We start from the raw sequence: 26,281 nt of genomic DNA, 5'->3' as shown, positions 1-26,281 counted from the left end.
ACTTCTCATCTATGTGTATCAGGTCAGATGATTCACTTATCTAAACCGTGAATAGCCATTTGATCTCCTCATCCTCCTTCCTTCCCTATTCCCTCTTTAATAGATGTTATCCTGGTCACATCAAAAATCTTTCATTTGTTCTATAAAGCATCCAGAACACTTTTGGGGGCTATGTAAACAAAAATAATAAACAATTGACCAAAGGGGCCTCCTTCCTGATTCTGAAAGCTAAAATTTTGCTTATTTTTACCATCTTGGAAAATCGTAACGTATGCATCTTACCCATAAATACACACACAACATGCAAGCAATCTATACAAAGAAAAGTTCCATTTACACACTTATGAAAAGTTTAACTAAAACCATTGTTTTCTACCTTCTTGGTCAGCTCTGATCAACTTTTCTTCCTCATTCATTTTCTTGCTTATTCTTGCTTATTTTCTTGCTTAATCATTTTCTGATGAAAGAACTGCTAAGTCCTCTCAATAACTCTCATTCCTTTTTTCTTAGCTAGTAAACCTTTAGTTAGTTTACTATTGAATTGGCTAACAGAGTTGTCTTTGGTGCAAGATTTAAGGTACTAGTTGATCTGAGGTAAGAGATTGGTCTCTTGGGGCTGAGAGCAACCTGAATGTGGGGTGATTTTTGTTGTAAATGACCATTTATCACAAAGTCTGGTTTCTCTGGGTGGCAAATAGACTCAAGAGTCTAAGGGGACTGTCTGTGACTCTATGATAAGACTGAGATAGAGATGCATGAGTTCACATTTGTTACTGGCTTGGTGAAATCTAATTATAGATGATACCTCTAATTTAGGGTGTCTGCCATGTTTTCTGATTGTCTGCTGTGAGGTAGGCACTCACAGTGGTGAGCCACTCCAGGTAGCATTACACTCCCCTTTCAGCCTATGCAGGCTCTGCTGTCCCTCTTCAGGCAAGGACAAGGCATGCTGCAACCTCTGAAAACCCCCTTTTGGGTGTCCAGTTTCTAGTCCATTGGATGCTCACAGAATTTACAAATATGCTACTGCCAAAGGAGTAGTACACACCAGCTTACCAATTTCGCCTCAGAGTAACTGCTCACTGAGCACACTAGTACTTAGATATGTAGATAGTGAGAACAAATATGACTTTGTTAAATAAAGAAGAGAGACTGGAGAAGAACCAGGCAGAGTTAATGGAAACTTTGGGTTACATATAAAAACAATTATACTATGCCTACTTGACTTTAGACTTAACTAACAAGATACTTTCCACTCTACTAAAGTTTAGCTCACCCAAAGTCTTTTTCCCAGTGATTAACCACCAGAGTGGCTGTGACCTCTGTTCATAAGATAAGCACACTGGCAGCTTCTCCCCTAGGTGAAGGATACTGGGTACACCCCTGTACTCCTACATATTCAGTCAATGCATTGTCTTTACTCATAAACAAAACACACACCTCACCATCTCTGTCCCCATCTGCTGGTTGTTGTCCCCCTCCCCACCCCAGCAGATTTCTTTCCTGTAGATTTGGCCCCATATACAAATAGACTCACATTGTACGATACATGCTACACAATGGCCAGCCATGGAGATAGGTGTCTCCTACCCCTTGCCTGAACAGAACCTCTTTATCACCTTCCGGTGACTTGTCTTAACTCACATACTTTAATGACATAGTTTTTAGTATAGATGAATAGCACCTTAAATAAATATAATCCAGCCATACATCTCACAGTGATCAGTACAACCAGTGCATTACTGGCTATTCACAGAGATCTCAGATGCCACCCTTTGACACCCTATTATGTAGATATCAGACCCAAGGTATACCTGTAAATGCCTATGCATCCCTTATGCCCTCTGCCAGTTGGTATAAGGGATTCCCTATGTTACACTCACCCAGGGGCGTTGCATTACACAAATAGATGTGAAAGAATCTATGAAAGATTTCCTTCCCCAGAGGAGAACACCAACGATTCTTGTATCTCTAAGGCATTGGAACAGACTATTTTGTTTATCTTTACAGTGTTTGAGCTCCGACTAAAAGTGTCAGATTGGAAGGGAAAAGAGACTGGGCAAATCAAGTGCCATTCAATTGTTTGAGGGAAAGCAAAAAAGTTATACTATACCAGTTTTTATGGTGTGCACAGGGCTGACTAGCTATGCATAGGAGAGGTGGGATCATGGCCATACTCCTGTACGTATATAGACACTGCCCTGATATGTATCAATAGGAGAGATGGAAGAGCATGGAAAAACATGAAATGTGACCAGGTCAAAGGTACAGGCAAAGGTTGTGATAAAGTGCCTTGAAAACAAAGATAAGAAATATTGATTTTATGTAATTGGTAGTCAGTGAAGTGACTTAGAAGGGATGATGTGATGGAGGCAATGGACAGAAAAGATGATTTGGGGTGAAGCATTATGAAAAGACTAAACATGAAGAAGGTTGAGGAGATGAAAAGAGGAGGTGGCCAAGGTAATAGGTAAGACAATTTTCTACAAATTGCAGAACTTCTCAAATAGATAGCCAAAAGATGTGTACAGTGCCTAACTGAGTAAAGAATTAGAGGGATAATAGGCTCCGCTTCATTGATCATTAAACAAACATGAAAATCTGGAAAGGTCCTTAAGTTTTTCTTAAACACATTTTAAACACACAACACAGAGTCAACCTGTGGAATTGTTTGTCAGAGGATGTTGTGAATTCTAAGACTATAACAGAATTCTGGCATATTGGATAGTCATCGTAGCACCCGGGCCTATTCCCATGTTTTGGACAAAGTGTTTGTTGTTAAATGAAAAGTTGTTATGTGAGAGGATGAAATGGATGATTTTGGCAATGTACTTGGGGGGTGGATTTCTGAGTGTTGTTCATTGTCTTGTAGATATTTGAAGCAGGTAGTCATGCTATCATGGTGAGGATCATTGGTGTATAGGAAGGAACATACATTGTGGCAAGGATGGTGTTCTGAGGAAGGTTATTAATTTTGTGGAGTTTCTGGAGGAAGTGGGTTGTATCCTGCAGGAAACAGGCCTTTTGTGTGGTGAGTAGTTTGAAGATGGTTTCTGTGAGTTCTGATATTTCTTTTGCAAGAATACAGTGGCCAGATATAATGGGTCTGCATGGTTTCCCTTGTTTGTGTATCTTAGGAAACATGTAAAATGTCCTTTGTCCTATGACTGGAGAGGTGTTAAATGCCCACTTCATTTTAAGTGGTTTTCTAGAACATGTGCAAACCCCAAGACAGGCCAGTCCTTGCTTACAGACAGCCTCCAAACCTGAAGCAAATACTCATCAGCAACCACACAACAAAAACACTAATCCAGGAATCTATCCTTGCAACAAAGCGTGTTGCCAACTCTGTCCACATATCTATTCAGGGGATACCATCATAGGGCCTAATCACATCAGCCAAGGCGTCAGGGGCTTGTTCACCTACACATCTACCAATGTGATATATGCCATCATGTGCCAGCAATGCCCCTCTGCCATGTACATGGGCCAAACCGGACTGTCTCTACATAAAAGAATTAAGGGACACAAATCAGACGTCAAGATTTATAACATTCAAAAACCAGTTGAAGAACACTTCAGTCTCCCTGGCCACTCAATTACAGACCTAAAAGTCGCAATATTTCAGCACAAAAACTTCAAAAACAGACTCCAATGAGAGACTACTGAATTGGAATTAATTTGCAAATTGCACACCATCAAATTAGGCTTGAATAAAGACTGGGAGTAGATGGGCCATTACACAAAGTAAAATTATTTCCTCATGCTTATTCCTCAGCCCCCCCCCCCACACACATAGTTCTTTACATCTCCTTATCAATTGCTGGAAATGGGCCATTTTGATTACCACTACAAACTGTTCTTTTTCTCTCCTTCTGATAATAGCTCATCTTACCTGATCGCTCTCCTTACAATGTGTATGGTAACACCCATTGTTTCATGTTCTGTGTGTGTGTGTGTGTGTGTGTGTGTGTGTGTGTGTGTGTGTGTGTGTGTGTCTTCCTACTGCATTTTCCACTACATGCATCCAATGAAGTGGGCTGTAGCCCACGAAAGCTTATGCTCAAATAAATTTGTTAGTCTCTAAGGTGCCACAAGTACTCCTGTTCTTTTTGTGGATACAGACTAACATGGCTGCTACTTTGAAACCTGTTTCACCTTGGACACTTTTGTTACCTTTCCCGACCTGAGGAAGAGCTCTGTGAATCTCAAAAGTTTGTACTTCCACCAACAGAAGTTGGTCTAGTAAAAGCTATTACCTCACCTACCTTGTTTTTCTCATATCTTGGGAACAATATAGCTACAACACTGCAAACAATTGACACACGTCAGTTTCAGCACAGCTATTCCATAGCAGCCATGAAACTGACAAGAATGCAAGTTTTATATCAGCACCTCCCAGGGTCTGTACCTCTGGAGGAGTCACACTATTTGTACTGCCTCAGAGTCAGGGAAGCCCAAGCCTGGGGCAATCCACAGGCCAGGGCTTTCAAGGCTGCTAGGTTCCCATTTCCACGACAGAGAAAAGAAAACCTGACTGAGTATTTCAAAAGTGCTCTCATATATCCCAATAAGGGAACTTGACTATAGTGAAATAAACTAAGGCTCCAACATGTTCTGCATTAGCAGGCCACTCCACTCAAAAACACTCAAGTAATGTAGAATCCTGTCTCCCATAGCAAAAGAGTCATTAACTACTTCTTCGAATGCTTGCTCATATCCATTCCAGTTAGGTATGCGTGCGCCGCGTACACGTTCATCGATTTTTACCCTAGCAACACTCGGTGGGCCGGCAGGGCGCCCGATATATACCCCTGCCGGCCCATCCGCTCCTCAGTTCCTTCTTACCGCCCGTGTCGGTCGTTGGAACAGTGGAGCGCAGCGTAGCTGATCTCCACCTCCCTATCTCTTCGCTCGTTTATATAGTTATTGTGTACATAGTTAGTTTTTCTATAGTTTTTATATTAGTAGTAGTTTTATAGTAGTTGTGTATATAGTTAGAGGGTCGGGGGCTAACCCCTTCGCCTCCCCCAGTACCGGGGCCCATGCCCGGTTTACCGGGCTTCAAACCTTGCATGGCCTGTCATCAGCCGATGCTCACAGGAGATCCGCACCACTCCTGTCTAAAGTGACTGGGAGAATCCCATCTTGCGGACAAGTGCCGAATCTGCAAGGCTTTCAAGCCCAGGACGAAGAAAGAGCGGGACATTTTCCTCAAGCAACCCTTGATGGAGGCAGCTCTAACTCCTCCATCTTTGGCACTGGGGACGACTCTGGCACTGGGGACGAGTGCTTCCTCTGCACCGGAACGCATGGTTCCAGTGAAGACTCCTCAGCACCAGCCTTCACCGGCTCAACCCTCTGGCAGGCACCGATCCCTCTCCCTGAGGAGCAAGAGGCACAAAGCTCCTGCGGCACCTGTATCTACGCCGCAGTCGGAGCGTACATCTAAGGCGGACTGCCTGGCACCGTCAATTGCTGCGGCACCGCTTGCCTCTGCACCGTTGATTCCGGTCTCTTAGGAGCCGTTGAGTCCGGTGCCTACCAGCTCGCCAGCGCACGCTGTGGTCGAGCTCGTCGTGCCCTCGAAGCCAAAGACTTTCTCCACAGCTTGGGAACTAATTGCTCTGACGGAGCCTGAGCTGCCCCAACTCCCGGCACCGCCGGTGTGGGTTGTTCAGTCACTGGGCAAGCCCACCGTGATGAGGCCATCTTCCCCGGACACTGCGCAATGCCACTGGTCCCGATCCAGGTCCCGCAGATGCTCTCGGTCCCACCATCGCTCCCGCTCTCGGAGCCGCTCGCAGTCCCGGTACCGCTCTCCATCCCAGTACCGGTCGTACTCACGGCACCGCTCAAGATCCCGGTCTCCATCCCGGTACTCTCGGCACCGGTCCAGATCCCAGCACAGCCGTACCTCTCGCAGCCGATCTCGGCATGGCGATGCAAGGCACCGGTCGACCTTGTTGTACAGACAAAACTACACAGGATCTTTTCAGGGGGCAAGACAAAGATACCACATTTATTATGATAACAATTTGATTTATGACTAATAACTAATATCTTAATTCTTATACACACACATTACACCTAATACCTATACACACACACACATTCACACACACACACACACATCCATCAGATGTTCTGCAGCTGCTGCATAGTTACCAGTCCTGAAGATAGCTTAAGTTCATAGCTTGATTTTGTAGCTTGGGTTCGTAGCTTGTGGCGGCTAACTGACCAGGAAAGCCGGGCACAAGGACAAGCTGGATCTCTGTTGGGCAGGCACCGATGTCCTTCCATGTTGGCAGCAGAATGTTATCCAGAGTCTCTCATCTCACCCTTCTTTTTTATAGGCTTTTAGTTTGAATTCAAAGTCTATAGGTCTTGCTGTGTCACGCTGCCTCTGGGTTTGGATTGATCACCCATCAATTGCAGGCATGACTTTCAGCCTTGAACCTGGCTCTGGTATTCCTTCTGTTGTTCTGTTGTCCTTTTCTTTTTAGGGTGGATGCTTCTTACTTTGTTTAGGGCTGTTGTCTAGGTCTTCAGCCATTGGTATTTGAACTTTGTCTCATCAGGACAGACTGGGGCTGGAGGTTGATTCCGTCATCCATACATACCTCATTCATACATCTAAACTAAACTAATAAGATTACAGGATGGTTTGCAAAAATGAAGGTTGGAGGAAGCTTTTACAAAATGGAGTGAGTGTTTTAAAATGGGGTTTGAATTACAATATGGAACAGAAGTTACAGTGTAGGCAAGTGTAGTGTGGATGGTGAACAGAAGTTACATTAATAAATTAAAAACAATTTCATTTATCAGTTCTACAACCTCCTGGCACCGCGCTGGTCGTAGGTCCCGTTCCCGCTCCCAGCACCACTACGACTCTTGGTACCGTTCACCGATACCACGCAGACAGGAGTCCAATGGACGCAGAGACCTGGTCCAAGCGACTTCAGCTCCTCCGTGGCCCTCATGTCATCCATCCGTCTCCTCCCATGCGGACAGTGCCTCCTACGGGGACTCGGATACGCATGCCCATGGCCTGGACCACGGACCTCATCAGTGGTCCTTTTGGACACCTTGGGCTTATCATCAAGGCCAAGGCGAACCAACTGGCCCGTCACGCTCCGGTCACTCAGAGCACCGTGTGCCCGAGGCCACCGTCAGCCGACCTCTCCCCGCTGACACAGAGAAAACCAGTGCACATGCACCGGAACCACATGACCTTCTGGAGACGGAGGTCTCCCCGAACCAGGCGTCAGTGCAGGACCCATTCGTCCCGGGGCTGTCATCCTCCTCTTCCCCGGATGAGGCAGTAGCGGGGACGTCATCATCGGGACCACCTCCGATTGACCTCCGGTCACACCAGGACCTTCTGTGGCCTGTCGCCCAGAATATCAACCTGCCGGTAGAGGAGGTTCCAGACGTGGAGGACCTGGTGACTAGCATCTTGTCCGCAGACACACCCACCAGAGTGGCTCTCCCATTCATCTGTTCGATCCAGACTAGAGCAGACACTATCTGGCAATCCCTGGCTTCCATCCCGCCCCCAGCCAAGGGGGTCGAACGGAAGTACATGGTGCTTCCAAGGGGTATGAGTACCTCTACGTGCACCCCTCTCCCTGTTCCTTGGTGGTACAGTCAGTCAACAAACAGGAGCGCCATGGCCAACAAGCCCCCGCACCTAAATCTAGGGAAGCCTGGCGCATAGATTAGTTGGGATGAAAAATCTATTCTGCGGGAGGTTTCCAACTCCGCATAGCGAACCAACAAGCCCTCCTCGGCAGATACAGTTACAATACCTGGGAGGCTGTCAGGAAGTTTGTTGAGTTGGTTCCGCAGGATTCCCGCCAGGAATTTGCAGCACTCCTGGAGGAGGGGAAGAGGGTCGCGAGGACCTCCTTACAAGCCTCGTTAGATGCCGCCGATTTGTCAGCCAGAACGGTCGCTTCTGGCATAGCCATGCGCCATATATCATGGTTGCAAGTGTCCGGCCTGCCACCTGAGTTGCAACATATGATACAAGACTTGCCATTTGATGGTCAGGGCTTGTTTTCACAAAAGACGGACCCCAGACTGCTGAGTCTAAAGGACAACAGAGTAATTATGCGTTCGTTGGGAATGCATACGCCTCAGACTCAAAGACGGTCCTTCCGCTCCCAACCACAGCGCCCTTACCCCCCGCCTCGGCCATGGCAAGACTTTGCCAGAAGACAAGGTCGTACTAATCGCAGATGTCAGTCTGGACCTCAAGGGGGCAACAATTCCGGTCCCATCAAACCAACGCTGGGACCCAAACCAAACTTTTGAGAGTGCGCCCGAGAGCAGTGTACCAATTGCCTCCCCGGATCCCTTTCAGTTCTACAACTGCCTTTCCCCGTTCCTTCCGGCGTGGTCCCAGTTGACATCAGATCGTTGGGTCCTACGCACGGTGGAGCTTGGATACCGTCTTCAGTTTGTTTTGCCCCCTCCTTTGCACCCCCCCTCCTTGTCCCTCTTCAGGGACCCCTCTCACGAGCAACTCCTCATCCAGGAGGTCCACAAGCTCCTCTCAATCGGAGCTATAGAGGAGGTACCGGAGGAGTTAAGGGGCAAGGGGTTTTATTCCCAATATTTCCTCATTCCCAAGGCGAAAGGAGGCCTCTGGCTTATCCTAGACCTGCGAGGACTGAACAAATTCATCAAAAAGTTCAAGTTCCGCATGGTGTCCCTGGGAACCATTATTCCTTCCCTGGATCCCAGAGATTGGTACGCCGCTCTCGACATGCAGGATGCATATTTCCACATAGCAATTTATCTCCCTCACAGGAGGTATCTGCGCTTTATGGTAAACCATTGACACTACCAGTTTACTGTCCTCCCCTTTGGCCTCTCCTCGGCCCCTTGTGTGTTAACGAAGTGTATGGCGGTTGTCGCTGCTTCCCTATGCCATCGTCGGATACACATCTTCCCTTACCTTCCGGGGGCTTCTGAGGCACAAGTCATCAGCCATGTGACCATTATCAAGGACCTCATTCTGTGTCTAGGCCTGATCATCAACTTAGACAAGTCCACTCTGGTGCCTATGCAGAGGATAGAGTTTATTGGGGCAATGCTGGACTCCAACCTTGCGAAGGCCAGTTTACTCCCCCACCGGTTTCAGGCCATAGTCTCAGTTGTCCAAGGTCTTCAGCGTTTTCCAACAACCTCTGCCCGCACTTGCCTTGCTCTCCTCGGTCACATGGCTGCATGCACATTCATCACAAAGCACGCCAGGCTGCGAATGCGTCCTCTCCAAATCTGGCTCGCCTCCATCTATTGGCCGCCCAGAGACGCCATAGACATCATTCTGACAATTCCACCGAGTGTTCTTGGCTCCCTCGACTGGTGGCGAATGTCCTCCCGGGTGTGTGCAGGACACCCGTTCCATCCTCCCCAGCCCTCCATGTCCCTAACAACGGATGCGTCCTCCCTGGGCTGGGGTGCTCACCTAGGGTGCCTGCGCACCCATAGCCTTTGATCGTTCCAGGAGTTGACACTACACATCAGTGTCCGGGAGCTGAGAGCGGTCCGGCTGGCGTGCCAAGCATTTCAGCGCCATCTGCAGGGACGTTGTGTTGCAGTCTTCACGGACAACACAATGGCCATGTATTATATAAACAAACAGGGAGGGACGCGATCCTCCCCCTTATGTCAGGAAATGATCCAACTGTGGGACTTCTGCATAGCCCACTCCATAGACCTAGTAGCCTCCTTCCTCCCAGGAGTTCGAAACACGCTCACAGATCATCTGAGCAGGTCCTTCCTGGCGCACGAGTTGTCCATCCATCCGGACATTCTCCATTCAGTTTTCCAGAGGTGGGGCTTTCCCCAGATAGACCTCTTTGCCTCCAGGGAGAACAGGAAATGCCAGGTGTTCCGCTCCCTGCAAGGTCGCTCCCCGGGCTCCCTGTCAGATGCATTCCTAATTCCGTGGACGGGACACTTCTGTTATGCCTTCCCACCATTTCCTCTCGTCCACCGAGTTCTGCTCAAGATGCGCAGGGACAAAGACAGCCTTATCCTGATCGCTCCGGCTTGGCCGAGGCAGCATTGGTACACCATGCTGCTTGACCTGTCTCTGTCAGACCCGATTCCCCTGCTACTCTGCCCGGACCTGATCACGCAGGACTTCGGCAGGCTGCACCACCCGGACCTGCAATCCCTTCATCTGACTGCATGGCTGCTGGCTGGTTGAGCCAATCGGAGTTGCATTGTTCCGCCACAGTGCAACAAGTGCTGCTGGGAAGCAGAAAGCCCTCCATGCGATCAACATACCTTGCTAAATGGAAGCGCTTCTGTCACTGGTGCACTCAGCAGAACCTTTCTCCGCAGTCTGTATCAGTCCCCACCATCTTGGACTATTTATGGTCTCTCAAAGAGCACGGTCTAGCGATCTCTTTGCTAAGAGTGCACCTTGCAGCTATTTCCACCTTCCATCCTGGGGAGGCTGGCAGTTCCCTTTTTTCCCATCCTATAGTTTCCAGATTCCTCAAGGGCTTGGAGAGACTCTATCCCCAGGTCAGGCAACCAACCCCTAACTGGGACCTGAACCTTATCTTAACCAGGCTCATGGGGCCCCCTTTGAGCCTTTAGCCACATGCTCGCTGCTGTACCTGTCCTGGAAGACAGCATTCCTAGTTGCTGTCACCTCGGCTAGACGAGTCTCAGAACTTAGAGCTTTGACTGTGGATCCTCCATATACAGTGTTCCATAAGGACAAGATACAGCTCCGACCACACCCGGCATTCTTCCCTAAGGTCGTCTCCTCCTTTCACGTTAATCAGGAAATCTTCCTGCCAGTCTTTTTTCCAAAACTGCACTCATCGCTACGGGAACAGCAGCTGCATACTCTGGATGTCCGCAGGGCTCTCGCGTTTTACATCGAGAGGACCAAACCCTTCTGGCGTTCACCTCAACTATTTGTTGCGGTGGCAGAACGTATGAACGGCATGGCAATCTCTTCCCAACGGATTGCTTCTTGGGTGACATCCTGTATTCAGACATGCTACAACTTGGCTTATCTTCCGACTGGCTATCTTACCGCCCATTCTACTCAGGCTCAAGCCTCACCTGCCGTGTTCTTGGCCCATGTTCCCATACAGGAAATCTGCTGCGCGGCCACCTGGTCTTCCATTCACACCTTTGCATCACACTATGCATTGGTCCAAAAGTCTAGAGACGATGCCGCCTTCGGCTCAGCAGTCTTACATTCCGCAACATCTCGCTCCGACCCCACCACCTAGGTAAGGCTTGGGAATAACCTAACTGGAATGGCTATGAGCAAGCACTCGAAGAAGAAAAGACGGTTACTCACCTTTGTAACTGTTGTTCTTCGAGATGTGTTGCTCATATTCATTCCACACCCGCCCTCCTTCCCCACTGTCGGAGTAGCCGGCAAGAAGGAACTGAGGAGCGGATGGGCCGGCAGGGGTATATATCGGGCGCCATGGCAGCGCTACTCTAGGGGGTGCCCTGCCGGCCCACCTAGTGTTGCTAGGGTAAAAATCTCCGACAAACGTGCACGCGGCACGCGCACACCTAACTGGAATGGATATGAGCAACACATCTCGAAGAACAACAGTTACAAAGGTGAGTAACCGTCTTTTGCAATGGGAATTAGGATTCTAAATTGCTTATTACTTTTGAAATTTTTACCAAAAATGGAAAAATAGAGAAAAATTGTTCCCTTTGAATTTTTCAGTTACATAGTAATCCTATGTGTTGCTTTAAAAAAATATCAATTGAAAACTAAATTATGAGACACGAGTGATTTTTAGCAAGTGTCTTTCGAAATGCCCTTCTTACTATAATCCTGGAGTATGACTTGGATATGAAAAGGGGAAACTTGCTGAGTGACAGATTATTTTTACATTAAAAAGTTACTTTTAATATTAAATGAAACGGCCATCAGGAGACTTGAGACCATAGAGATGAGAGTTCTTTGGAAGATGGCAGGTGTAAAGTGGAATAATTTTCAGACAAATGAAGAGAGTTATAAGGAGAGTAGGACATGAAATCGTGGTATGGGATTGGCTGCAATTGAAAAGATTGAAATGATGGGAATACTATAGAAGACAAACAGATGATGGAATGCCAAAAAAAAAAAGAAAACATAACCCAGATCAGTTTGACCTAGAGATCGACCATCGACTAGATGGCGGAACAGCATATGTAGGAACATGACCATGGTGGGCTTAATGGAAGAACAAGTCATGGACAGAAATGAATGGTGAAGCTGTTCCACTCCTGGTGTCTGTAGAGATGTTTTAGCATGAGAAGAATATTATTAGTAAATACTTATTATACATTTTTCACTCTCCTCAAAAAGAAAATAGCGTTTCTTAACAAATTTGACATTTTTAGAATATTTTTTTGTTCTTTAAATAGTAGGAAGAAAGCGACCTCTGGCTCAGTTTCCATTTAAAAGATAAAAGTAAAAATATGTTCTGGCATTTGTTTGTCTAGATTTGAAAGTGGGAGTAAATAGTCCAATGGTTAAAGAACTAGGTGCCAGCTGGATATGGAGTTAATCAATGAGTTATTTGGTAAATATGAAACCCTCCACATCGTCTTAACACCCATACCCAATCATGTTTCCGGACTTTATGAATCGGGCACTTCAACAATTTGTCAGTTGGCCCAGAAACATTCTCATTACTAAATTTTATCACTGAGATATTTACAATGGAAGTTTTAAGTGTTCAGGTTAACGACATTAATTATTGTGTCTGTTTTTTTGTATTCATAATTTATAGATGCCCCAATTCAAATATGAACATAAATGATTACTTGTGATAATTGTATTGATATGTTTTTTGGAGTTAGGAATTCTTTTAGTGAGATACAATTATATGCTTCTCAGGAATGACTTAGGAAAAAATGCCACTTACTAAAAGAGCTGTTTCAGTGATACTTTTTACTAGTAGCTGTTTCAGTGATACTTTTAATAAGGCATGCTAAATAATGCATGCCCATGGTTCATTTAGAACTGTTTAAAGCTGCAATTTTCTTTAATTGGTAAGCCTTACATAATGTGACTGGAAATGACAATATATCACTTGAGGTTGCTTTATGAAATGTCAGTCAAGTTTTTTAACTGAATCTATTCTGTTGCTAGTGATGTAGGGGGTAAGGAAAAGGCTTGGAGTGACATAGCAGGGAAAAAAACAGGTTGTGCGTTTATAGCTGACTATGAATTCTGTAGTATTTAAAACACAGCTGTGTTTTTATCAGCTATTTTACAGCAGTAACAGAGTAAAATGAATCCTAAATAATCTGTCAAATCAGGACCATGCAGTGTGAAGTAAAATTGAATGGAACAGCCTTGGTAATCTGAATCCAGGTTTTACATTAAGTGTAAAAGGGTTAGACTGAATTGGTTCAACTGCTGTTTATTTTATGTGCTGTGCGATAAGCAAATAAGAACAAACTCTCACTTGAGTGATTGCAGTTTGTTTATTTATTATTTTGTTTAAAGATACATGACAGCATAAAGCACTATGGGGGAGCCAACCGCCCCAACTTAATTGCTATAAATTGCTGATTGTTAGATCCAGCAAAATTACTATATGTTACCTAACCAACAAAGGTAAAAAAAATCCTCTGCTGAGCCTACTCCTGTTCTTAAATTTCCCTCATATGCCTGCTTAGCAGCTGATATATTCCTCTTGTAGAGCACTTCATTTTGTATACTGTACTGCTATGGAAGTGCCACATTTGCTCTATAGCTAAAACAGAGTTGAGGTTAACATTTAAAGCAGGGATTATACTTCCTTGTAGAGTAAGGAAAAGCTAGTCAAAAATGCTTAATTATATTTAGTGAGTTCTTTTTTCCCCTCAAATTTTCCTTGAACATTTTCATTTTTGTCAAAAAACTATTTCTGGTTGAAAATGTGTCAGATTTTTTACTGCCTCAAATATAAAGTAAGTGTGTGTGTGTGTGTGTGTGTGTGTGTGTGTGTGTGTGTGTGTGTGTGTGTGTGTGTGTGTGTGTGTGTGTTTTCTAGGAACCCATTTGAGTTCCACCTCTTTGAAATTATTTTGGGTAAACTAACCTCTAGCAAAGAAGTACTTGAAGTCTGAGGCTTTGCGAACGCTAAAATAACGTTGTAGTTACACAAGTGCACACTCTTAATGTAGCCATGCTGCGTATGTTCAAAGTGGGGTATAGATAACAGCTCAATCCTGGAACATACTAAATTAAATTAAGAACATAAGAACATAAGAACGGCCGTACCGGGTCAGACCCAAAAGTCCATCTAGCCCAGTATCTGTCTACCGACGGTGGCCAATGCCAGGTGCCCCAGAGGGAGTGAAACTAACAGGCAATGATCAAGTGATCTCTCTCCTACCATCCATCTCCATCCTCTGGTGAACAGAGACTAGGGACACCATTCTTTACCCTTCCTGGCTAATAGCCATTTATGGACTTAGCCACCATGAATTTATCCAGTTCCCTTTTAAACACTGTTATAGTCCCAGCCTTCACAACCTCCTCAGGTAAGGAGTTCCACAAGTTGACTGTGTGCTGTGTGAAGAAGAACTTCCTTTTATTTGTTTTAAACCTGCTACCTATTAATTTCATTTGGTGACCCCTAGTTCTTGTATTATGGGAAGAAGTAAATAACTTTTCCTTGTCCACTTTCTCCACATCACTCATGATTTTATATACCTCTATCATATGCTCCCTTAGTCTCCTCTTTTCCAAGCTGAAGAGGCCTAGCCTCTTTAATCTTTCCTCGTATGGGACCATCTCCAACCCCCTAATCATTTTAGTTGCCCTTTTCTGAACCTTTTCTAGTGCTAGAATATCTTTTTTGAGGTGAGGAGACCACAACTGTATACAGTATTCAAGATGTGGGCGTACCATGGATTTATATAAGGGCAATAATATATTCTGTATCTTATTCTCTATCCCCTTTTTAATGATTCCTAACATCCTGTTTGCTTTTTATGTTCTTATGTTCTTATGCCCTGGGGGGAGAGAAGCAAACATTATGGTGGATCCAGGCTATATATAGCTGTAATACACCCTTGTTAACTAAAGAAAGGATACTCAAATTTTGGCGAACTCATAACAAGAAATCCAAAGAAACAAACAACAAGAATAAAAAAGACTGGCAGAATCTGGCATCCCTCATATTTTTTTTTAAATGATTCAGTCCAACCCTGACATTGGTGCTGACCCCAGTGGAAATCAATATCTCTATATTAGTTTGTGTGCTGAAGTACTGGCACAAAATTTGTCAAGTTAGTTGTTTTCTCTACTAGATTAGAAGATAATATGAAGTGAAGTGTTTGAAATTTACAGGGACCTCATCCATTTGAAATCTAGTGAATTAAAATAGGTCCAGGTAATACCATTTTACTTGACCCTGATTTCCCTGTCTCATTTCTTGTGGATTTTGTCACTTTAAAATGTAGTGTATTGTCACTACTGCTTTAAATTGACTGACTAACTCTACTTGGGGAATAGTGAAACTGAGTATACACAAAGTGCTCTAAAATGCACAAGTAAACAAATTAGAAAAAAAATGGTGATTTCCCACTGATCAAATCTTTTCAGTTAGCTGTTGTTTCTTTTTTGCTTAAATGCAGGCATAACTATTTCAGGAAGGATTTAGAGGTTGATAATATCCCTTTCAGTTATGAAAATGTCATACGAGTTACACATGCTGTATAGAAAGACTTATAGGTTTGGATACTTACAAGTTTGTACTCTATATTATTTTAAAAAATTGCACATTTAAAGTTACAAATTATAGTATTGGATGGGAAGTTATAAATATGGTCTGTTTGCTCAGAAAAAAAGGGAAGTTTTATTAACGTGAATCAGTTTTGGTTTCTACAAAAGAAGATTTAGGAGGAGGAATGCAAACTATTCTCTGGAGCTTGTGTATGTATACTAAATTTATTGGGGAGGGGGGAATCTAATCTGTACAGGAATTTCCAGTCCATATGATAGCCTTTGCTACATTTTATAAAGTTCTTCATTTTTAAATTCAAAGGCTACTTGATAAATAGCAAAAGAGGTGGTAAACTCTACCGCCTGCTTGAATCCTTTCAATGATTTCTTCGCCTTTTCCTCATCATATTCATATTCCTTGTCTTAATCTTCAAGGATCTACCCCGCCTTGCTTCTACGTATCTCTCAGGCCATTTCTTTTCTTTCAGTCCCTCTCTGGCTAGTCCTAGCTCCTAGCTTCTCCCTTTCTTCCACTTCTGTCTGTCTATCTCATAACAGCATTCCTTTGCTCATGCTTCAAGTGAGTTCATTCTCTTTCTTCAAATCTTTCATGAAAGTTCACTTCCATTGCCTAGTCTTTCACCTCTGATCTCCTACAACTGTTCTCCCACTCTTGTATCTAGCCCTTTAATTATTTCTGCAATATATATCCTAATTATATTGTAGGTCCCTTGGGGCAGGGACCTTCTCAACCTATTTGTTTTTAAAACTTCATATACACCTAAGAGGCTATGTAAAGAAAGATAATAAAATGAGTAAAAATACCCAGTGCTGGGTGCTATACTGACTCTATGTTCATACTGGATACAACTATGCCAGGGCTATCTCTAACCAGAAAAGACTCAAAGGGGACAGATCAGACCAGAGAATCTGGCTCACAACTGTTACTTTACAAACATATATACATATTTTTTTAAACATTTTCTTAAATGTGGTGCATTTTTCCAGTAGTGTATACAGTGATCAATTTTCCATGGTAATTAAAATTATTGCTGTTTTGTTTGCTAAGATAACCTCACTTCATTAGAAATTGTTGTTGTATCCATCAGCTGAAGGTGCTTGTGGCGGAACTCTACGTGGGACAAGCGGAACTATTTCAAGCCCTCATTTCCCTTCAGAATATGAAAATAATGCAGACTGTACATGGACAATTCTGGCTGAACCAGGAGATACTATTGCTCTGGTCTTTGCAGATTTCCAGTTAGAGGAAGGATATGATTTCTTAGAGATCAGTGGAACTGAAGCACCATCAATCTGGTAAGTCCAGAGATGGGACAATCATCCCATTTTCTATGTTCTTGTTTGATGTTGAATATTTCTTTAGGGCAATTGATGATTGTGTTTCATTTGTATATGTTGTTGAGCATTTTCTTGTAAATCTCTCTTCAGGCCTCTAGGTCACCCAGAAATGAAAGCATTATGATTTGGGCTGTATCTGTCTACCCATCCGTCAATCCCAGCTTCCTCACTCCAAAAAAGGAATTGAATTGGTAGAATACATACTCTTTGGGTTTCATACACAGGATTGTTTGTTTGAATTTTGACAATCAGAATATTTCCAACTATTACACCAAAACTAGTTTTTCACACTTTGATACCCAAACAACAAAAATACAGTGGAAGAAATCCTGGACCCATTTAAGTCAATGGGAGTTTTGCTATTGACTTAAAAGGCACCAGAGTCCCATCCATTGATTTTAAGTGATATTGGAGTGATTCTGATTCACTTGCACCATAGTAAATCAGACATACTTCCATTGAGGTGAACTGTGGTGAGAGATTGGAATCAGGTCCTTATTTTGTTCAGTAGACAAACAAACAAATTTGGTTAATTGCCTATGTCAGTGGGGCAACTATGTATTATGACACATCTTTGTGTCTTTTGCTCTTTACACAACAAACATAATATGAAGGAACTGCATTTAGTAGGGTCCAAATAATAGCGTTTAGTAACTAAATGCAGTTTTGACTGCTCCCTTTCCTCTGTTCTACTCAGAGTCTGCCTGGCTCCTCAGAACTGCTCTACTCTGTATTCTAATAACTAATGAGCACCATTATTAATACTGCCAAAAGAGTATTTTTTTTCTAGCAAGTGAAAGGCAGTTCTTATTTTGTTTATATAGCAATTTGGAATTTATGGCAATTAATTCATTGCAAAACATTGCACGGCTGTTGTATTAGCATTTCTTTGAAGCCTAGATGTCCAGGGTCAAACTTTGTCTATCAGGAAAGAGTCTGTGATGGCTAATATGTGTGTGTTTCTTGTTCTCGAGTATAACCAAGAGAAAACATAAGTAAAAGTTTTTTGAATAAAGTATTGCAGACTGCAGAAACTATGCTATGCAAATACAATCTGTAGCATGTTTAAAGGGGTTACTGTCTCTCTCATGCTTGCACTTCTAAACAGCAAACTTTCTTTAGTTCTTTACTAATCGAAATACAGCCTTTAAGCACCAGGAGTTCAAAACCAGAAGATGAAGGTTTACCTGCAGTTCTGCGGATGCACATGAAAACTAGTTAATTTTCTGTGCAACTGGCTAATAGGATATATATACTAAGCTATTTGCACTTTCATTCTCCCAAACTTTAGGGCTGTTGTAGTGAATGCACACACAAATATCACATTTTCCCATGTGCAGATGGTCTGGCATCTTTTGAAAATTTAGCCATAAAAGTGCTCCCCACAATGAAATGCTGTTTTTCAGAGATGAACCCATGAGATCTCCTTGTGAGCACAAGGCTGAACAGAGAGTAGTGGAAATCTAGCCAGCACCAATTTTATATTGATAAGAGGAATCTCTCAGCTGAACTGGTTTTCCTGATTTGCTTGATTCAGGCCTATTTATTGCACTAAAATATCTGATGAGTAAACAACAGAGTTCTAGAATGCCATCATAGAGCCTTCAGTTTCCACCTGCAGGGTGAATGCTAATTCATAACACTGACTTCTTGTTTAAAAAAGAAAGAAATAAATTACACTCCCTTCCTGCAGAATAGATGCCAGAAATGTGACTCACACTTGCACTCTCTCTAAACCACCCGTACAAACACAAAACAGAATTAACTTGAAGAATATTCTCTCTGCTCACCGCTATATGAAAAAAGTTGGTTTGTGAGAAATCGAATCAAGAACTTAATAGGATTCTCCATCATTCTCAGCTAATTTGGAATGAAGTTACATACCCAGTCATGTTTAAGCAAGGACTGCTTCCATAGCTGCAACAGAAATATGCTAAATGTAGTGTATGATGTAATCTGCTAAAATGAACAGTATGTTAAATGTGATGTTGTTCGGTATTTAAATGTGAAGGGCTATACATGTATCAGTCAAAAATGTAATTTTTCCCCCAGTTGCTCCCGATTTGTTGAAATCTGGCTCTATTACAGAATTAGTATTTTTATTGCATTTTGTGTGGCCCAGTAATGATGATTGTTCTTTCAATTAAATTAATTTTTATTAGTGAGACTGGGCAAAAATTTTCCTAGGGCAGTGTTCAGGGAGACAGAGGATATGTGGAAGGGGGAAGGGAAAATAAATCAGACTAATGGTCCTGTAGTTTGTCACTGTTGTTTATATAGCAGAACAGCTGTGCATGATACCTTGCAAACACTAAGGCTATGTCTGCACTTGGAGTGAGTGGTGTGATTCCCAACTTGTGTAGACATACTTGTGTTAGTTCTTGTCAGACTTATGTGCCAAAAATAGTAGTGTAGCTGAGGTAGCCCAGGCTGCAGCTAGTGGCAGCACACCAAGCACATACCCACAGGGTTCAGGCAGGTTTCTACACTGCATTATTTTTGATAATACATTTCCCTGAAAATGTTGTAAATAATAGAAAAGTTCATTTGACTAAAATAGCAGATCATTCTTGAAAATGGTATAATTATTGGGTTGTAGAGGTAATGCAACATATGTAGCACGTGTAGGAGACATTTTAATCTCTCATTAAATTGATTAGACTTTGGACCACACAGAAGTGTAATTTACTGAGTAGTTCCGTTTACTGTAATATAAAATTGTTATTTTAAAATGCTTCTGCGTAGTGTGATGGAAAAGTATAAATTAAAGCAGTTTATTGGTTGTTGCCATACTTAATGAGTTTTTTCCCCCCTAATTTTGTATTTTCTTAGTTCACATATATCTGCATTTTAAATTCTCAGGTTTCTTTGTTTTTAGTTTTATTTTCTATTTATGTTTCTTGTCAAGAAATAGTTCTTTATACAAGAGAAAATGTTGTTTAACGTATTTCAGTCCAGCATAACTTTATATGCAAACTGTGTAAACAGCATTTTATCTCATTTTTTTCTGGATAAAGAATTCTACAAGAAGGCTAAAAATGATCTGAAGTAGTCCTTAAACATTATTTATAAAGATAAGTGTTGAGTGTGTTACTGAAAAGACGATGCATTTTCTTTGGAGAGTCATCAATAAATTAGAACTAATATACAAACTTCATTTTTCCTTGAGTCTCTCAAAATGTATGTATTCCACTATTTTTCGTACATCTTGATATTATTTAGACTTTGTCCTAAGAAGCAAATGCCAAACTTCTTTCTCTTTTCTCCTAAAGTTAAAGCAATTTCATGGAGGACTGACTTAGAGAATAGAATAATTTTGTCCAATCTAATGCTTCTTCATGAAGTAATACAATATTTCATTGCTTAGGTTCTTTTGTTGTGGTACATGCAGTACTAGTATGAAAAGAACCTTAAATGCTCAGTGACTAGGAACCTTAACATTTTCAAACTTTGAACTGACCCATTCTAAAAATATTCTGAATTCAAACAATTTAATGTATTTTTAAAAGCTCAAGTATCTCTAAAGTTTTCTTAACTTGGAAAATAATGGAGGAATTTATGTAGAAGTTTGCAGATGGATTGGCCATTTCAGTGGGTTGAAAACAAAAATTTGCCATGTTTTCTTTTTCAAAAAAGAATGTATTTTAGAATAGCTTATAGAATCTACAGTACGGCTTTTAGCATCCAAAAGGTCCAGATGAGATTGTCACACCTTTCATTTGATGTCCATTCATGTAAAATCACTCTCTAAAAATATCATTTTGATGTTGCTTCCGGATGAATGCCATTTATAACAAGAGAGTAAGAAGTAATTGCAAGTCAGGGCCATGCTTAACTTTAAGCCATGCCCATACTTAACTTTAAGCAAATGGTAGTCTTATTTAAGTCAAGAGGACTATCCACAGGCTTAAAGTTTAGCATGGGCAGAATCTGAGCTATAGACAGTTAACTTGTTCTTGTACCTAATGAAAGGAAAACATTTTTAGAATTAATATATGAAAATAATAATTGAAGATTTTGTATCAAATTTGAATAATTTACTTTATTTGCTTTTGCGTATTGGGTGGTTGAAATTTAAAAAAATAAATTTGATCTGGAGCAGGGGTTCCGCTTCCCACAGCTCCCATTGGCTGGGAGCTGCAAGTGGCTGTGCCTGCAGACGCTCAGGTAAACAAAGTGTCTCGCGGCCCACCAGAGGCTTACACTGAATAAGCCGCAAACCAAGTTTGGGAGCCCCTGATCTGGAGGGATGTTCTCTAGATTATTCTTTTTATTTTCAGATCAGGCATAGGTAGTAATTCACAAGGCTGGAGTTTGGGTCGAAACCATGTATGCTAATGTAAATCTTTGAATCCGTCCTAATTTTTGCTAGATTGAAATGTTTAAATTGACACAATGTTCTCCCTGATAGAGTATTAAAGTATTCATATTAGACTACAACAAAGGTGATTATCATAATAGGTCTAACCCTGCAATTATGTATCTTGAACTTGAAATCTTTAAACTGGACCTATTCATTCTAAACTTGAAATTGTGTATGTGCCTTTTTTACATTACAAGAAGAACATTATTTGATTGTGCAGTGTTTTTGAATCCTTCTCCGATTTACTTGCTACACAAATAAAGGAGCATGAAAGGCACTTTTTGGATTTAAATCCTTTTCTTCTTGTTGCAGCTTAGAAAAACCTAGAATATTATTTCAGTTTCTTAAGGAAGTTGCAATGGTTACCAGTTAAAAGGCTATAAAAACTATATGCAAATTTCTCAGGGTAACATGGAAGAACAACAGCAAAGTACTATTACTTTTGACATTTGATCTTATGTAATCACCAGGGGACATGAAAATCTTGGTATTAAGTAAAAATATCTAAAGCTTTGGGTGATGCTGCTTAGAGGCAATTGAATGGTGCTTTCAGCCTCTGTGTTCATAATTTTTTTTGTAAAGGTTGTGTCACAATCCTGTTCTATATTACTTAGATAAACTTTTTGTAGAGTTTCTTAACAACCTTCAATTAGATCATATTCAAATGTGTACACATTTGTTGTACTATTTTATGGAAACCCATCTTAACCTTACCGCACTTGCTCCAAACAGTCTGTATAACAGTAATGTGCCAAATTTTCAGCTGGTGAAAATCAGGGTAGTTTTACTGGAACCTGTGGAGCTATACCAATTTATTCCTGCAGATGATCCAGACCAATGTTAGGTAGGTACTTAATTGATGTAAATAGCACCATCTACTGGCATACAAGATATATGCAGCATGGGTTATAAGTTCTTAAATTCAATAAAGTTCTTGTTCTTATGCAGTGAAAGAAGTTTCCTGACTGTGCCTCTGAACATTGCAGAACTCTCTTTTATTTTCTTTTTCCTCAACCACTAGGAGAAGAGACAAGACGGTTACTCACCTTTGTAACTGTTGTTCTTCGAGATGTGTTGCTCATATCCATTCCAGTTAGGTGTACACGCCGCGCGTGCACATTCGTCGGAAAACTTTTACCCTAGCAACTCAGTGGGCCGGCAGGTCGCCCCCTAGAGTGGCGCCACCATGGCGCTTGATATATACTCCTGCCGGCCCACCCGCTCCTCAGTTCCTTCTTGCCGGCTACTCCGACAGTGGGGAAGGAGGGCGGGTGTGGAATGGATATGAGCAACACATCTCGAAGAACAACAGTTACAAAGGTGAGTAACCGTCTTTTCTTCTTCGAGTGATTGCTCATATCCATTCCAGTTAGGTGAATCCCAAGCCTTACAAAGGCGGTGGGGTCGGAGTGAAATGTGGCAGAATAAAACTGCCGAGCCAGAGGCTACAGCCTCTCTTGAACCAGGGCATACTGCGAAGCAAAGGTAAGGACCGAGGACCAATGGAGCTTCGCGACAGGTCTCGTGGGTAGAAACACGAGCCAGCAAGGCGGCAGATGAAGCCTGAGCCCTGGTAGAATGCACGGTGATGTGGCTTGGGGAAATATGAGCCAAATCATAACAAGTGGGGATGTCCGCCATCACCCAAGATGAGATCCTCTGAGAGGAAAACAAGCAAGCCCTCCCTTTGGCCCGCTACCGGGGCAGAGCTGGGGCACCTTAGGAAATGATTCTGTCAGCACAACTAATGCGAGCACTCCACAGATGTCCAAGGAGTGCAACGGTTATGCCCATTGCGTTGAGCTGTGGGTAACATAAAAGGCCAAAACACCTTAGGGAGGAAAGCCGGGTGCGGTCATAACTGCACCTTGTCTTTGTGGAACCTTCGTAAGAGCTCTGATCTCAGAGACCCGTCTGGCCAAGACTAGGTTGAGGCCCCAGGGCGGGGCTGGGCGGCGCACCCGAGGGTGCAAGCGCTCCAAGCCCTTGAGGGACCTCGAACCCATAGTGGGACACTGAACGTCCATCTTAGCCTGCTGGAAGGTAGGGATGGCTGCTGAGAGTATCCTCAGCGATGATACCGCCAGATCCTGCCGCTGAAGGCCAGAGGCAGGCCAAATAGAGGGGATCGAGACCTCAGCAGGAGCAAGATCGAGCGTACTGCAGCTGTAAAGGAAACGCTTCCACCTGGCTCGGTACGTTGACCAGGCGGAAGGCTGCCTGTCACCCCGACTCAGGTACGTGAGGCGAAGAGGCTGCAGGTCCAAGTGACGAAGCCTGTCATTGCCCTGAGTGATGAGGTCTGGGCTGACAGGCCGAGCAACGTGGTATGTCAGTGCTGCCTGGACCACTCTGGAGTGATCATGATGATGATGCACGCTCCGCCCCTGCGGAATTTGAGCAGGACGTAACGAACCAGTGGGAACAGCGGGAAGGCATAATGCAGTTGGCCGTTCCACGGCATCAGGAATGCGACCAAGGTCGATTCCGAGGAGAGACCTTGGAAGGAGCAGAACATCTGGCATTTCCTGCACTCGCGGTGAGCGAACAGGTCTGTGCGAGGAACCATTTCCACTTCCGGAAAGCGGGACGCCTCACATGGGGCAGAGTGATGACTCGTAAGACAGGAAAGACCTGCTGAGTCAAAGAGATAAGACGTTCCGAACGCCTGGGAGAAAGGACGTCGCCAGCTCCATCGAGTGGGCCATGCAAAAGACCCGGAAATGGATGGCCTCCTGACAAAAAAGGGGGGAGGACTATGTCCCCCCTGAATGCTTATGAAGCACCTGGCCATTGTGTTGGCTGTAAACACCGAGATACAACGGCCTCGCAGCTGCCGATGGAACCCCTGGCATGCCAGGCGGACTACTCTCATTCTTGGGGCATTAATGAGGAATGCCAGCTCCCTAGAAGACCGAAGGCCTTAAGCTCGGAGGTGACCATGAGCACTCGAGCAGAGAGATGATGCGTCCGCCGTCAGGGGCAGTGAGGGCTGGGGCGGATGAAACCGCATCCTGTCCACACCAAGGAGGGAGTTAGCCACCACTCTAGGGAGCCTAAGGCGTTCGAGGGAACGGTGACTACCATGACCATTGGCTCCCTGTCCAAGCGGTACGCCGAGGTGGGCCGGACTTGGAGAGGACGGAGGCGGAGCTTGGCGCGTTTGGTTACAAACTTGCGGGCAACCATGGACCCAGGAGACTGAGACAAGAACGAGCTGAGGTCGTTGGGAAAGCCTTCAGACCTCAGATGATTGATGCCATCGCCTAAAACCGCAGTTGCAATAAGCAGGCTCCGGCTAGGTAGGAGACCAAGATAGCCCCTAGGAAGCCCAACCTCTGCGTGGGAACCAGAGCGGATTGCTCTATTAGTAATCATCAGGCCTTGATCTGTGAATAAGACCGTGACGATGCCCACTGGCTGAGTGGTTTGTGTGTCAGAGTCTCCTCGGATAAGCGAATCGTCCCAATACGGAAAAACGCATATCCGACATAGCTACGGTAGGCGGCGACTATGGCCGTAAACCGGGAGTATTCACCGCTGGCTATAAAGCGGAGGCATCTCCCATGCGGAGGGAAGATGGCATTGCAAAAGTACGCGTCCTTCCTATCCAGGGCGGCATAGTAGCCCCCCGGAGGCAAGGATGGAATAATGGTTCCCAGGGATACCATGCAGAACTTCAACCTTATCCCAAACCGGTTGAGTCCATGCAGGACCAGGAAGGTCTGACCTGTGGTCGAGTGGGGGACTAGGGCATAACGGGAGTAAAACCCCTAGCCCCTTTCGTCCGCTGAAGGGGGACAGGGCTGGAGCAATTTTAAGGTGGTACCTATGCTCCATCGTGCGCAGGACCCAGCGACCTAAAAGTAACTGGGGCCATGCCAGGAGAAAGCGGGATCAGGATCCCGTCCTGCGACTGGTACACCGCCCTCCGGTGAACCTTGGAAGGTCCGTCTTTGGTCCCAGTGGTAATTGCGAGGGACCTCGACTTTGGCTTTTTAGGGGGCCTGACGTTTGTCTGCGACCACCTTGGCCTTGCCGTTTTCCAGAGTTCTGCCTCTGGCTAGGCACAGAGTATGGCGGCTGGGGCCATAAAGGCCTGCGTTTGGTCGCAGGCGTATACATGCTGAGACGCATTAGGACCCTATTGTCCAGCAGGCTTCGCAGTCTGGGGCTGTCTCTGCCGCGAAGATGCCTTTACCAACAAAGGGTAAATTCTTTCCCCCGTCCTCCAAGACGGCAGCGAACTCTAGGTGGGAGGTTCGAGGGAGAAACTCCTCCACCCAGGTGCTATAATTATCGCAGCTAAGCAAGGCTTGTTGCTTTGCTACCCAGAGGTGCAGGGCCCCTGCAGAGTACACCTTGCATTCGCCAAGGCTCTTTCCGCTTCGGGGCTGGCGCCCGCTGGCCATGATATCAGGATCGTGGTCCTGAGCATAAAATCCGCGCATATGGGGTGACACGGATGCGTGTCCGGACGGCCATGGAGGTACTAAAAGAGGGCACGGGCCGAGTCCCTGACTCACTCGGACCTTGCCCAACTCGGCACCGGGGACCGGCATCGGGAGGCGTATCGGTACCTGGAACGAGATCCAGACCCGCAACCAGAACGGTGTCGGGAGGTCGACCGAGATCTCGAGGCTCGGAGAAGAGCTACAGGAGTCAAGGTACCTGCCCCGGTGCCAGATGTCGGAACGGTGCCGATAGCGGGTCGGCGAACGGGATACCGACCGGTGCAGTGAGTGTGACCAGTACCGAGGAAAACAGTACCGGGACTGCCAGTGGTGTCCGGCGTGCCGACAGGACTTGGAGCGTCTGCGGGACCGTGATCATAGACGGTGCCG

At 44.3% G+C, this 26,281-nt stretch overlaps 1 protein-coding gene across 2 annotated transcripts in view; it reads left to right on the top strand.

Annotated features, from left to right (window-relative positions):
• CSMD1 (CUB and Sushi multiple domains 1) overlaps positions 1 to 26,281 on the top strand; it is a 2,060,432-nt gene that overhangs the window by 890,539 nt on the left and 1,143,612 nt on the right. For both annotated transcript variants that reach the window (XM_030555566.1, XM_030555565.1), the window contains exon 5: positions 16,825 to 17,032. In XM_030555566.1, coding sequence (XP_030411426.1) covers positions 16,825 to 17,032 — 208 coding nt within the window. The remainder of the gene's footprint in view (positions 1 to 16,824; positions 17,033 to 26,281) is intronic.

The sequence above is a fragment of the Gopherus evgoodei genome, chromosome 3 (genome assembly GCF_007399415.2).
Source record: "Gopherus evgoodei ecotype Sinaloan lineage chromosome 3, rGopEvg1_v1.p, whole genome shotgun sequence".
Classification (NCBI taxonomy): Eukaryota; Metazoa; Chordata; order Testudines; family Testudinidae; genus Gopherus; species Gopherus evgoodei.
This window is presented reverse-complemented; position numbering and strand designations above follow the sequence as displayed.